This window comes from Humulus lupulus, chromosome X (genome assembly GCF_963169125.1).
Source record: "Humulus lupulus chromosome X, drHumLupu1.1, whole genome shotgun sequence".
Classification (NCBI taxonomy): domain Eukaryota; kingdom Viridiplantae; phylum Streptophyta; class Magnoliopsida; order Rosales; family Cannabaceae; genus Humulus; species Humulus lupulus.
In genome coordinates, this window is record NC_084802.1 from 7,987,113 (window position 1) to 8,002,447 (window position 15,335).

The 15,335-nt window shown below is 26.4% G+C and overlaps 1 protein-coding gene across 1 annotated transcript; it reads right to left on the reverse strand.

The window, feature by feature from the left end:
* Positions 1-2,505: 2,505 nt before the first annotated feature.
* On the reverse strand, positions 2,506-6,446 carry LOC133803395 (laccase-15-like). The gene is made up of 6 exons (XM_062241423.1): positions 6,264-6,446; positions 6,024-6,175; positions 5,696-5,940; positions 5,459-5,587; positions 3,824-4,798; positions 2,506-2,870 (listed from the first exon to the last, which is right to left on the reverse strand). The coding sequence occupies exons 1-6, from the start codon at positions 6,408-6,410 to the stop codon at positions 2,740-2,742; spliced, it is 1,779 nt and encodes a 592-aa protein (XP_062097407.1). The 5' UTR covers positions 6,411-6,446; the 3' UTR covers positions 2,506-2,739.
* Between the last annotated feature and the right edge of the window lie 8,889 nt (positions 6,447-15,335).

A 15,335-nucleotide genomic window follows, 5' to 3' on the forward strand; every position in this document is an offset into this window, starting at 1 on the left:
GTGACTACGATAATTGTATCCCCTATTTATGGCTGGTGTAATTAAGACTCAGGTGAGTAGAGAAAAACCCTAATCCAAAACCCTAGCTATAAAGACCCCCTCATTTTACAATAGGGGGGACGGCCAACAAATCACATAGCAAGAACTCTACTAAAATCTCTCTAGCTTCATCTTCTTCAAGAGAACCCGAGAGAAACACTGTGAGGTTGTGGGTTCCTTATACACCAGCTGTTTGACTGTTATTCTCTACAAGTATAATAACATCGACTCGTGGACTAGGGCTCGTTAACGCCTGAACCACGTAAAAACACTGTTTGTTTATTTACATTTCTGCATTTCTATAGCTCTTGTCTTTTTATTATTCCGTTCGTATTCGTTTCCGAAAACCTCGGTAAACATAAGACAAACAATATTATAAGTGTAGGATACACCATTCCGAATTATTGTTAATAATTAATATTGCCAACATCATATTCTTAGTGGTCCTATCAAGATGGAGAGTTAGTAATGAATAGTGATATTTCATAACAACCACATACAATAATAAGTATAATTAACAAAATATTCTTAAGTAATATTAATATTGTAACATTTAAATTTTGAAGAAACACATCTCTAACTAATTTAATTAGATAAGAGCATCAAAGCTATTTTTTTTATAGCTAAAATAGCTAAAAAATAACTTATTTTATATTTTTTATCATTCCAATTGAGAGACTAGCTATATTTTAGATATTTTAATTTTTACCCTTTTGTCTCTCTAAATATATAGAGAGCTTCTATGCTAGTTAAACTATATTTTAGTATTATTTTATCATCATTATTACTATTTGATTATTATTTTAATAAAATGTAAATTTATGGAACAAAATGTGTTCCATAAAAAAATATTAAATTATTCAATAGCTAGCTATAATAGAGAACGTGATTGGATGTGTTAAGTTAAAAGTGGCTCTTAAAATAATTTTTTAGTCATTTTAACTAAAAAATAAAGAGCATTGTTGGAGTTGCTATGACTTGAGGAGTTTTCATTCAAGACAACATGATATTTGAGTTATGAAATATCAATATTTTCTATATTTATATTTTATAAGACAATAAAGAGAAGTAATTTAGAGATTTTTTTTGTTCATTAATTTAACTTATGGGGTACAAATGCTTGAATTATTTAACTCCATGAACTTTTTTTTTTAAACATTTGATTAAAAAGAGCTTTAGTTATAAATATTTTATTAATTAATTTTGGGTGGCTCTATTAATACATACATATATATATATTTTCGCAACTTACTTTACTAAATAAATAATTTCAAACAATTTGTGCAAAATTACCTTTTGATAAGAACTAAAATGAGCTTTTTTACGCGCTTTGATATTTTATTATTCATTAATTTTATTATCTATTTATTTAAAAAATTACAATTGTCTATCTTTATATATTTTCTTCAAGTTTTAAACAAGGATGGGTATAAGAAAATAAGATTAAAAATCATATAAGAATATTTATATCATTATTTTTCACATAAATTATATGAATAAATAAATAATTAAAAAAAGTAAGAAAAAGAGAAAAAGAATAGAATCTCTTTCTTTAATTTGGCACCATAAATGGCCAAACATGGAACCGGCATCCCATACTGTTCATTCAGTCACTTTTTTATACTCTGAATGGTCCTCCTTGGGAATAAGGCATTTCATATTGGTGCCCATGCCACTGATAAAATTTTCTCTAATAATCAAATTTTGATAAGGTTATAAAATAGACATTCTTAACATCTATGAAAATAATAATTTTAATCCATATCTACACATACATCCAAAATAATATAATAAATATTTTAAATGGATCAAATACGATCACATGTATATAAATATACCAGATACAAACAACGTGTAATGAACGTTTACTTAGTTTATTTATATAATTTATTAATTATATTTATTAAATTTGTATCGATCATTGCCATATAAATTTTAAATGAATAAATAATATTATATATAAAAGAATAACATAAACATATTAAATGAAACTTAAATTAAAATATTGTTTATGATTTTTTTAAATATATATAATATAATAACATTTTTAAACATAAATATGATAATTTTTTTAATAAAAATGATATATTATATATTATTATAATGATATTCTATAATATTTAAATTTATATTGATATAAGTATTAAATATCTAGTATTATTGTATTAAATATTATTATAATTATAATATTTGAATTCATATTAATATAGTTAGTAAAAAATTATGATTTTATATTATTATCATAATAATATTTTATAACATTTAAATTTATATTAATATAATTATTAAATATCTAGTTTTTTATTATATATTATAATAATAATAATATTTTATAACATTTGAATTTATATTAAAATAATTATTGTATATGTAGTTTTATATTATAATATTTGAACTTATATTAATATAATTGATAAATATATATTTTTAAGTAAACACACAAACATGCAAATGATAATCTTGAAGTAACTTGTTTGGGACTTTAATCCAAGTTATACAAATCCGATCAAGCAATTACAAAGCAAATAACTCTATAGATATTCTATATGCCCAAATACCATAATACATAAAATGTAATAAATAAGTAATTATATATATAATTAGCTAGAGAGATCTCACACACATTATTATTGGCTTAATTATTAATTATTTATATAATAATTTAATTAAACTTATTAATTAGGAGTAATTAAATATTTATCAACAGGGGGGCATGTCTGGTGGACGAGGTAGCAACTGTTCTTCTTTGTAATGCCCATTCTTTACTATGAAAACTGTGTCCATTCCCCAAGTGAGATGACGCTCCAAATGACAGTGCATAAACCATACTCCTAAACAAATTAACAATATATTAATTTCATTGCTAACATTTAATAATACAATGTATATTAATTAAAATATGTGTTACTATTCTTTCATTTGTTTTTTTTAAATAAATAAAAAACAAGATTATTATTTCATGAACTAGTCATAGCATACTCACCTAAATATAATTTGAAGACCTCTAATTACAATTAATTATCAATAAGTTGTAATAATAATTTCTAGAGTGTTGCTTTTTGATACCTTAAGATATCTAACACCATAAGAGTTGACTCTCCACGATTGATTAGCGATACTTCATATTAATTAATTATAATTTCAAATTGTGTGTGCCCTGATATTGAATTGCACCAATAATAATATATCACTTTAATGTAGTGTTGGACACCATCATTTATCTAACTTCTATGTAGGACCTCTCTATTCATTAGTGTGATTATCATATCTCATTCAGCATTAAATTTTGAGCTCTTTAATTTAATTTATACTACTTAAATATAAACAAACTATTCGGTAAGTTACCAAAATTTTCAGCTAGAGCTAGCATATATATAAATATAGAAGTAATAGAAGTATAACATATATAAGGAATACAATTTAACAGTCATCATTATTACCCACTACTCACCCTATATATAATATAATAATAAATGGGTGTTTGGTAAATAATTTTTTTAGTCACTTTGCACAAATTTTGTTTAGAATTTTCTTTTACAAAATGGTATAATTCAGACACTCAATTACCCACTGGTTTTCTGTTAAAAATTCTCGATAGTCTGTAGAGAATTCCAGATATACTCTATCATTCCAGATTCCAGACATAGACCATTTTATAAGAAATATTATTAAAAAAATATCATTTTATAAAGTAACATTATAAAATAGTCTATTTTCACTATACTAAACAGTAAATAATACTAGAAAATAAATAATGATAAATTGAGGTCCTAATTATTATTACCTGGGTTATTGGCAGCAAATCTTATGGTGGCCCAGCCATTTTTAGGTACCATCAGAGTGTTTTGAAAAGGAGGGTCAACAAGATTATATCCCAACTCATCTCTTTCCGGATCAAAATTTCCAAATCCATACCCCACAACATAAAAACTAAACCCATGAAGATGCATAGGGTGGTCTATTCCAGCAACCAGGTTTGTTCCTTGGAAAACAAGTTCCACAGTCGAACCATACTCCAAAACCCTAACCCTAGTCCCATGCTCAGGTGTTTGAAGCTCCAAAGGCAAAAACTCAGCCGTAAAATTAAACAAAAGAGGTGGGAAAATGGGAAAATTTGCCCTCACAATCCCATTGATGTGAAAGTAGTAAGCCTCCAAAACATCAATCTTATAAGGCAACACAAAGCTTATGTTGTTCATACTGGCAGCCAAACGTGTCCCATTGGGTCCTTGACACGTGTCGTTATTATAACCATAAGGGCAAGGAAATGTGTTGATAGAGATAGTGGAAACTATACGAGTTGTGATCTTGGTGGGAACATTTATTGGATGGTCTTCATTGGCCAAGCTCCTAATCCTAGCTACGAAGTTGAAAGCTGAGTTTGTGTCGTTGTAGTAAGGAAGGTAAGGGAAGAGTGGAGCTAAACTACAGGCTACATTGTTGTCGTTTTGGGACGATTTGTATTGAAGTATGGCTGTTGTTGTCGTATTATCGAAAGAGACATTGACTCCAGTCGAGTAAGCTCTGGCTGCCAGGTAGTAGAGACCGGTGTTTTGGTTGGCGGTGAAGAGGGCATCGATGGTTTGGCCAGGGGAGATTGTGATGTAATTTGTGGTGAATGGTTTGGTGTAGCTGCCGTCTATTCCGACCACTGTGAGGCTGTGTTGAGCTATGGCGAAGAAGAGGATTGTGTTCATTGCGGCGTTTACCATTCGGAGTAGGTAGCTTTTGTTGTGTTCCACAACGAGTTTGAATGTGTCTACAAATGGAAATTATGGAGGAAATAAATGAAAACCATATATATATATACATAGAGTTAGTAATCAAGGGTTAAATTTTTTCTTCAAAATTAATTTGAATGAACTATAAACAAGAAGAAGAAAAAAAATCGAACAAGAGAGGAAGAAGAAGAGTACGAATATTACATAGAATATAATTGAACTGTTAAAAATAATAGTAATAAATAATTATACAATAAACTGGAAATGCATGGTCTTTTTCTGTCATAGAGCCTAATTTCCTCGATTTAAAAAAAAAAAAATTATAACTTACTTTCCAAACGGTTGATATTTCAATTTTGATGAGAGTTGATGTTTCAGCTATCTAGGAAATATTTGATATTTAAAAAAAAAGTTGATATGTTTTACTGATTTTAAAAAAAAAAAAAAAAATTATACATGTATATATATATTTCTATAAAAAAGTAACTAAATTATAGAAGATATAACTCACGTGTAAAAGTGAAAAAAAAGTTGGGTTGTATATTTATTTTATTTTCTTTCAAAATATAATATATATAGTGTAATATTTCCTAATTTTACATCAGTAAACGTTGCATATATATAAATATACTAATCCAAAATATTTTTCTCATTAGCAAATTAAACAATGACATAGAGAGCTAGAGTTAGTTTCTAACCTGATTTTGAACAATTGTACAAATCTCCAGGCTGACCGTTTATGGTCAAAGCATCAGAAACGTTGGGTTGACCACCACTCACAACAAATTCCTCAAACACTTGAAGTATATCACTCTTCCACCATTCTCCTACGTACAAATACAAATATATATATATGATCAATAAATTTGCTTTATTAATCTAGCTATTGTTACAAAACAACTTTAAATAAAATATAATAATGATAATATTCAAACCTAGAATTATGGGAATCTCTCTATGAGGTTTTGGGAAAGGATAAGTGGTTCCTTTCATGGGAAAAATCTCAATAGAGCCATGAACAGTAGCTCTCAACCAGTCACTATGAGCATGCCACCATAAGGTTCCTTCTTCACTCGAAAATATTATCTTTTGGTTGAATGTTGCTCCTGGTTGAATAGGGCATTGTGTTATGTATTCTGGGCCATCTGACCATGGATTTCCAGGCTGCTTCACTCCATGCCTATAGACCCATTAATATATTCAAATGTTACATATATATATATATATATATTTGAAAAATGATAATAATGATATTAATTATACCAATGAAGGGTGATGTTGTGTTTTCCTTTGTTGTGAACCTTAACAAAGATGGTATCTCCTTTGTGAACCCTTATAGTTGGCCCTGGAAATTTCCCATTTATGGTCAAGATATTTTTAGTGCTGCATAGTCTTGTGTATGGAACTTCTTTCACCTGGAAATTAATTTTGTTATATATGATGAGAATATTAATCAAAACAATATATATATATATATAGATGAAAATTATTATTTATACATACCACAAAATTGTAGTGAGTTGATGAAGCTTGGCAATCCATGAACATAAACAGTAGAAAGATGCATGTTATTAATCTCTGGCCAAACCACATTTTTGAGTTTGGAATAACAAGGATATATTTATTTCTTCTTCCTAATATTAATTCCATACTTGTGTAAGCACTATACTTTATGCCACAACTTGCTATTCTTTTGAGAATTTATAGAAGTTTCAAAGTAAGAGATTGAGTAGCTTATAATGAAGAATAATCAGAGTAGTAATTAGCAATAGAAATTAAAATAGTAAGCTTTTTAATGAGACAACTATGTAATTCTATGTCCCATTGTGCATCTTTTTTAAGAAACAAATTTGTGAAGGCTATGTATAGTTGATTCAAGACCCCCCCCCCCCCCCTTTTTTTTTTTTAATTTCCTATATATTAAACTTGTGATTTATTTATTTATTCCTTTCTTTTTCTTTTTCTTTTGTCTATTTAGGGAAAAAGTAAACAATTATAGTTAACATGTCAAAGTTTTCCTTAAGGTACACAGCATGGCTATATATATGTTTAAATTAAATTCTATTCCATATTTGTGTTTGCAATAATTTTAGAATAGGAAAAAGAAGACACATTTTTCTTTCTCCCTCTTTTTAATAGTAAACACATTTTCCTCTATAGACATTTAATGCCGGAGTAATTGTTCAACGACTAAGTTAACATATTAATCCTCTCTCTCAATATCATATATATATATATATATAAATAATTGATGAAAAAAATAGACCATTTTTTAATATTACTTTGCAAAATAGACCATTTTTCAATATCATATATATATATAAAATGACATCAAGTTTTTAAAAGAATATTAAGGGATATCAAAAGTGTTTAAAAGGTCATTTTACAAAAAAATATTAGAACAAAACTATTATACAAAGTAATTATAAAATACCTAAATATATATAATTTTCTACAATTACATGTATAAAAAATAACATGATGAATACTTCTTTTGTTTTTTTAATACAACATGATTCATTAGCATACTTATAATTTCACGTACAAATTTAATTTTTTTCAATCTTACTTGGACTACTTATTATTCCGGTTAGTTACTTTCACTAATTTGGTTAAAGAGACCAATTATTGGATTAAAAGATAACATAATTAATTAGGTGGCCTAATTTCCTAGTCCATTTTAAGGTACAAATAATCAACCAAATTATTACGGGAATGAAACAACACATGATCAATTAATATATAAATATATACATATATATGTGATGTAAGAAATTGACTCAGCTATATAGTAGAGGTCAATATTTGATATTTCCAATAATTAAAGGAAACTTTTTTTTTTACTCAAAAAGAGTTTTTCTTGTGGACTATAACAGTGCCAAGCAATTTTGACATATATTTTTAGGACAAAATTTTTGGTGATCAATATGGTTTTGTTAAGGACATTATTAGATTCAATACTATTTAGCTAATTTAAAATTAATAACAAAAGAGATTATTAGTTCATTATTCGTCATTTTCTTACGGTACACAACATGCTGTATATGTGTATATATATACACTCACACGTATCTGAAAATTTAACTTTATTCCATTTATATGTTTATTTTTGTATGTTATATAAGTTAGAATAAAAAGACAAAACGTATGATACATTTTTCATTTTTTGTCTCTCTTACTCAAGTATTTTCCAACTCTACGTACGCATTTAAAATGCTAAGAATAATTATGTCTATTATATGTGTAGGTGTGCATTGAATTTAAAAGGTTATTACTTGTCCAAAATAATTGTAATAATAATTAAATTGTTTCAATTATTTTCATTATTTATTATATATATATATATATGTAATTCAAAGACTTATTTAACTTAAAATTGAAGCTTCCTATATATGATTGGTGGGTCGGTGCTCCTAGTTATTTTAGGAGCATTATAGGCATAATCATTAATTGTACCATTTTATTTATTTTTTCTCAAAAATAAAAAATAACGATTGACAAATGGAATCATGTCTCATCAGGTTCTCAACTAATAATCATTTTCTCTCAAAACCTTTCTAAGGATTAATTAGTTATAAGATAACTTTAGTAATCTTCATTTCAATAACGTGTAGAACAAGTTCATGAAATTGATACATTAATGTTGTCAGGAAAATTTAATTATAGCTATAGGTCAATAATTAAAGTGTCACCTATATCTATATATATAACTATATCTATATCTAAATGTTAATAATTAATCACCATAATTGCCCTATAGATTTTCCTAGTTTTCCTCATATACCATCTTCTTCAAAACAAAGATACACAACAATAGGTGGCCTTTTTTTATATATAGTATCACATTTCATATATTTGTATCTGTCACATGGAAGATAATTTAAATTATTAAATAAAATAATATATAAACTTTTTTTTTTGCTTATGCTAGGGCAACACGAGGAGGGATTTTGTATTGCCTGGCCCTAATAAGTATATAGTTACATATATATATGTGTGTGTGTGGATTATATATATTGAATGACAGTTGTTAATTTACAAGTATAGTATAACACAGAAAAAGAAAAGGGACTGTAAACCTTGAGTGGCTTATATATAAATAGAATAAATTCCTTTGCTCTTTGGTGCAAGGTGATGAAAGTGAGGAATTGAATATGTCTTGAGCACAAGGAAGCCAGCCACATTTTATAACATATTTTCATTATGTATAGTTGATGACTTTATGTAGTCAAAATGTGTTAATTAGAAATACAAAAGCTCCAACGAGGCATCCTACACTTTTAATATCCAAGCAGTTTTATCGATATTTGCATAAATGACAGTGCTGAGTAATGATGTAAGAACACTCTCAATGATTAGGTAAATACTTTATTTTCTAAAATATTGACAAAAAAAATGGTGAAAGTAACATTGTTTTTCTAAAATTTGAGCTATTATTCACATTGTTTTTACCTTCATGAATAATTTTTCTCTTTATGATTTATAAATATTTTATTAAAGTTTTTATTTTTTTTTATATAAATGTGTGATACTATTATATTTTTTAAAAATAAATAAAATATTTTAAAAAAATATGATGTAGAGAAAAAAAAAATAGAAAAGGTGATGTATGTTGTAATGTAAAAGTTTTTGAGGTAAAATAAAAAAAAGTTTATTTTGGAGAGATGTTTTAAAATATAGAGTAGAACACTTAGAGCACTCATATTGGGTGCTTTACTCCATCATTTAAAATACTTCATCAAAACACACATTTTTCTATTTTACCTCTAAGTTTTACATTATACCATATATCAGCTTCTCTATATATTTCTTTACATCATTTAAATATTATATCTTTAAATATATTTTATTACTTAAAGTAAAATAAAAGAATTGAAAAAGAAAAAAAATAATAAATATATACTAAATAGTAGAGAAAAGTTATAAAAAAAATATTAAAATATTATATAAAGGATATGTAAATGTTATGTAAATGTAGATATGGATTAATTGGAGTTTGTGCATAGCTATTATAAATATATGTATAAATGAGCTGATGGAAGATGTTTTTATGAGTTTTAGCTAAATATTATAAAGAAAGTGTAGTATAAAATATATCACAAAAACATATATTTTTATAATTTACCTCAAAACTTTTACATTATACCATACATCTGTTTCTTTACATTATTTATATATTATATTTTTAAAAATATTTTATTTATTTTAAGAAATAAAATAATTAAAATAATAGTATCACACTCATATATATACAAAAGTTTATAAAAAAATAAAAAAATATTTATAGCTTGATGAATAGTATTTCACTACATATAAAGAAATACTATTCATTTAGGTAAAAAAAATATAACTTTACATCATCTAATGGAAGGCTACTTAACTATTTTTTCTCTATATTATAAAGAATAACACATTTTAGCTCATCCAATGTGAGTGCTCTTAGAGCACTCCCAATAGATGCTCTACTTTATCCTTTAAAATACCTCCCCAAAACACATTTTTTTCTATTTTACCTCTAAGTTTTACATTACACTATACATCAGCTTCTTTATTTTTGTTTCTCTATATCATTTAAATATTATTATTTTTATAATTTTATTTATTTTAAATATTTTCTATCACTTTCAATAATATCTCTATATCTTACAATAATATTTATATATCTTTTAATACTTGCAATATTTATCTATGCATAATGTCAAATATAATGATATTTTATTTTTTAATTAATCCAAATTTATAAAATAAGCTAAAATATATTTACCTAACTATTAATAATATTATTATATATCTTAATATTGACATTAATATTTATTTCAAATATAATTAAAGATATTGAAAGATTTTTTTTTTTTTTTGGTAAATCAGTATCATGTATTAACCAAAGCAATTTACACCTGTCCAGCACCTGTATAAACAAGCCTGATAATCATCTATTACAGTGATGCAAACCAATTGGAAACCTCTATATTAACATTTCTAGGCATTATGTACCGAATTCTATACTTAACCTCTAACTGTATTCTCTTAACTAACAACTGCAAAGTGGGGACTTGTTGATGCCAGAAAGCCTCATTCCTACTCTTCCAAACATGATAGACTACAGCAGCCACAGTAGCCGAATACACCTGTTTTTTAAACTTGGTTATTCTAGCTCTTGATATCCACTTCAAGGCAGCTACATAGGAATGGACTGAAATCTTCCAATTCAGCCAGACTTTCACTTCATGCCATCATGACCAACTAAGATGACATTTAAAAAAAGAGTGGTCTCTCGTTTCTATACATGAACCACAGATCAAACAATCTTCATCAGTCGTAATATGTAATCTATAGAGTCTTTGTTTTGTGTGTAACCTATCTAACACAGCTAACCAAAGAACAAACTTCTGCTTTGGAATTGAGAGTCTGTTCCACACTTCATTTCGCCAAGGCACTGTTGGTTGGGAAGAACAAAGTATTTTGTACCCGACTGTTATCTTGTAATTACTCATCAAAATTTGAACATTTTGGAGGCCTTTAACTTTCTCCTTCACCTTCACCACCTGTTTCCAATACCAACTACTAGTATTTGGAGCATTATAAGCCCACCAGTCTTCATTGCCTAAATAAACTGAATGAACCCATTTCACCCAAAGATTATCTTGTTTAGTAGCCACTGCCCATACATATTGATGAAATTTTGTTTATGCAAAAATATATGGCAGAGAGAAAATATATATATTAGAGTATATATACAAAAAAAAGAAGAAAAAATAATAATTACAATTTAAATTAATTATTCATAACTAATTTTTGGCTTTGTTGCTGATTTCAATTAATATAAAATAATTAAAGAAAGACATTCAAATAAAAAAATGAAAGTGGAGCCCGAAGGAGACAAGGAGAGAGAGAAAGTATGAGAAATTAATAAAAAAATAGTTTAGAGAATGAATAGTGTGTTATAAATATAGTGTAGTACTCTATCAGAGTTAAAATATTTATGTATAATATATTATCTGATGGAGCTATTTTTTTACCAATTCTGTAAAAATATAAAGATATATGTAATATACAGCAGTCATTGTGACTGCTCTTATTGAGAGTGCTCTAACTGGTATTAGGAGGATGCTAATTCCTAGTGATTATAAGATCATGCTAAATATAGTTCAAAAAGTCAATAAATGATATATTTGACACAACTTTTACAAATGTGCTCCAATGCACATAGATGTAAAATTGATGTAAAATTTAATATTCAATAAAAGATCATGTAATATATATATATATTTATATATATGAATATATATATAAAGAGAAATTTGTGAAAATGACTTCTTATTTTTTTAAGTGATTTTGCACTCAGACATACTTTTGATAATTTTTTGCAAAATGATTTCTGTCTAAAATTTGACTAGTTGTCTACATTTTTCAACCAGCTGTCTAAATTTTTTGATTGACTGTTTGAATTTTTCAACCACCTGTCTAAATATTCGACTAGCTGTCTAAATTATGAAAGACCATTTTGTAAAGAATTATTAAAACTAGGCTAGAGTGCAAAATAACTTAAAAAAATGAGTCATTTTCACAAATTTCTCTTTTTATATATATGTTACACGATCCTTTATTGAATATTAAATTTTACATCTTGTGCATTGGAGCACATTCATAAAATAGATAAAAAGTTTACACATTTACATTTATTTGTTGATAATAAAAAAATAATAATGACATAAAAGTAAATAAAAAATAATTATTTAATGTTGATCTTATACATGATGTTATTATTTATGCTAAATTTGACACAATTTTTAGCATGTGTTAAATTTGGCACAACTCTTGGTATATCATTAGAGTAACTATTTTGTAAAGTGAACTATATTTTAACATTATATCACTAATTTGATACTCCATTGGAGATGCTGATCTAAGATCGAAGATTTGATTATATTGCGGTGGACGACTCTCTTACATGCATGAACAATACAAAGAGTTGCCTCAATATTAAATCTAAGCCAACCATATCTAGTAACAAGCAGAGGGGAAAACATAGCATTTTTTTTCCCTAAGAAATCAGGGATAATAATTAAAAGAAAAACACTATATAAGCTAAGGATAATAATTACCATAAAAATGTGATAAAAAAAATGAGCCAATAATATTTTGTCTAAATATACTAATGACATGAAGCAGTTCAAAAAGCCAATATAGATGTTGAGAGAGTAGCTACAAAATAAACAAATGAGACTAATTTCAATGTAATAATTTTATTTTAACCTTAAAATGATATTTCTTACTTTGCTTTAATAATAAACAAAATAAACATGTATCTTTTTCTTTATTTAATTATACATTAAATTTATTTATAATTATAAATTAAGTATAATTTATAAATAAATATTTATTATTATATTACTAATATCGTATCCAAATAGAGAAATTGGTGAAAATAGTCTATTTTTTAAGTGATTTTGTACTCTGGTCTATTTATGATAATTTTTTGCAAAATGGTAATCGTCTAAAATTTTCGACCGACTGTTTGAATGTTTTGATCACCTGTCTAAATTATGAGAGATCATTTTGCAAAGAATTATTACAACTATGTTAGAGTGCAAAATGACTTTAAAAAATAAGCCATTTTGCCAAATAATCTTATCTAATATCACTATTTGTGTTTATACATGTTTGTGTTGGTACCGTGTTGATCCAAACATATTTATAAATTATATATATTAGGATATATATTATATTTCACTTTAAGAACATATCGTGTCTAAAATAGACTAAACCTATTATATTAGCTAAACTAATAATCCCACTATTCCATCCATTTGTAGAGACATTGATATGACTTTGTTGGGCTACATAGGGAAATTTTTTTATATATAGTTCGCTATTTAACGTTTAATTAATATATATGTTGAAATATTTGTCACGCATATTAATTGTTAAGGTCTTTAAGTCAAGGTTCATGATCATATAAGAATATATATAAGTGGTTTTTTTTTTTTTTTTGGTTAGGGAATCATATGTTTTGATTTTTTTTCTTTAACCTTTTCTTTTTGGCCTTTACTTGTTAATAATAACTGTTTGAAAAATCTACCAATATATAATATTTGGAAGGTGAAATCTTAAGTTGTAGTAGGTGCATGAATAAGCTATAACTATATATATTATAAATATATATATATATATATAGATGCCCATAATAATGAAGAATTAATAGATTACCCAAAGTAAAATATCAACATTAATTATTAATTGTGTTCAGAGTAGTTACCCAATTTCCTTATGACTTATTTATCTGTATAAATAGGGGTCATTCCTCCATTAAAATAACATATACAAGAGTTTCACTCTTTCTTTACATCATTCTGTTATTCTGTCTATTTATTTTCTTTATACTTTATATTTTTGTAATCTTAATAGTTTTATAACACGTTATCGGTACGACTCTCTAACTATCATTATTTGTAGGTTCAAATTCTTATCATAAATCTCTAGTCATAATCATTCATTGAATCTGAACTAGATGATTCAATCTTCAACCACCATCTTATGTTGATAACAAAATTCATTATCAAGCCTCTAGTCATTATAGTTTTGTAGAGTCCAAGAACTTTACTTAGCTAGTTAGATAGTAGTAGTAATAGTAATAGCTAGTAGTAGTTGTAGTATGTTTATGACTGTGGATTTTGGTTTAAGCCGGGACTTAGTTGGACACTCGTAGTTACACTTGTAGATTTTATAAGTTTAACCTATAGTTTAAGAATATTAATTATAACATAAGGTTTGATTAATATTGCTGGTTATTAATATGACAATTATTATAACCTAAGGTTTAGATAGAGCTAATAAAAATATGACAATTGTCATGAGCATGATTATTCCTAAGGTTTAGATAGAGCCAATAGGATTATGACATTTGTCATATGCATGATTATTAAGGAATTATTATTTTAATGATAAAATAAGGGAAATATAAGACTTAGTCTTCACCAGAATATGTTAGGAGCATGACATTTGTCACAATTTTATTTATTTGTGGATTAGGTTGTTATTTAGATAATTAAATAGATTTTTCGTAACTTTAGGATACTATAATTTCTGACCTATTTTTGACCCAGTTATGTTATGAATTTCAAAAAATAGTATCTCTAAAAAGTTGTAGATAATTGAATTAGCTTTCTAATGGTATAAAGAGAGTTTAAATAGAAGTCCTATAACTCCAGATATATTGATTTTACTGTAGGTGAGTTTAGAGTTACGAGATTTAGGGAGTTAGAAGTTAGGATTCTATTTGTTTTTATTATTTTTGTTTTAAAAATCAAGTTTTGACTCCTTAAACCCCTCTCTCTCTGAAAAATTTGACCAAGTCCTAAGCCTTTGGCTGAAGGATATTTAAATATTTTCAATTTAATTCATTACTTTTATTCAAAGCCAAAAAGAAGATTTTTATTCCTAGAACTCTATAAATAGGACCTAGCAGCAAGCCTTTTCATTCATTCTTCAAGCATTGATTAGAGCCTTCCAGGTGCTAGTGAGACTATAGAGTGATAAACACACGGGAAGTAAGGTTCATAGTATATTTCGGTT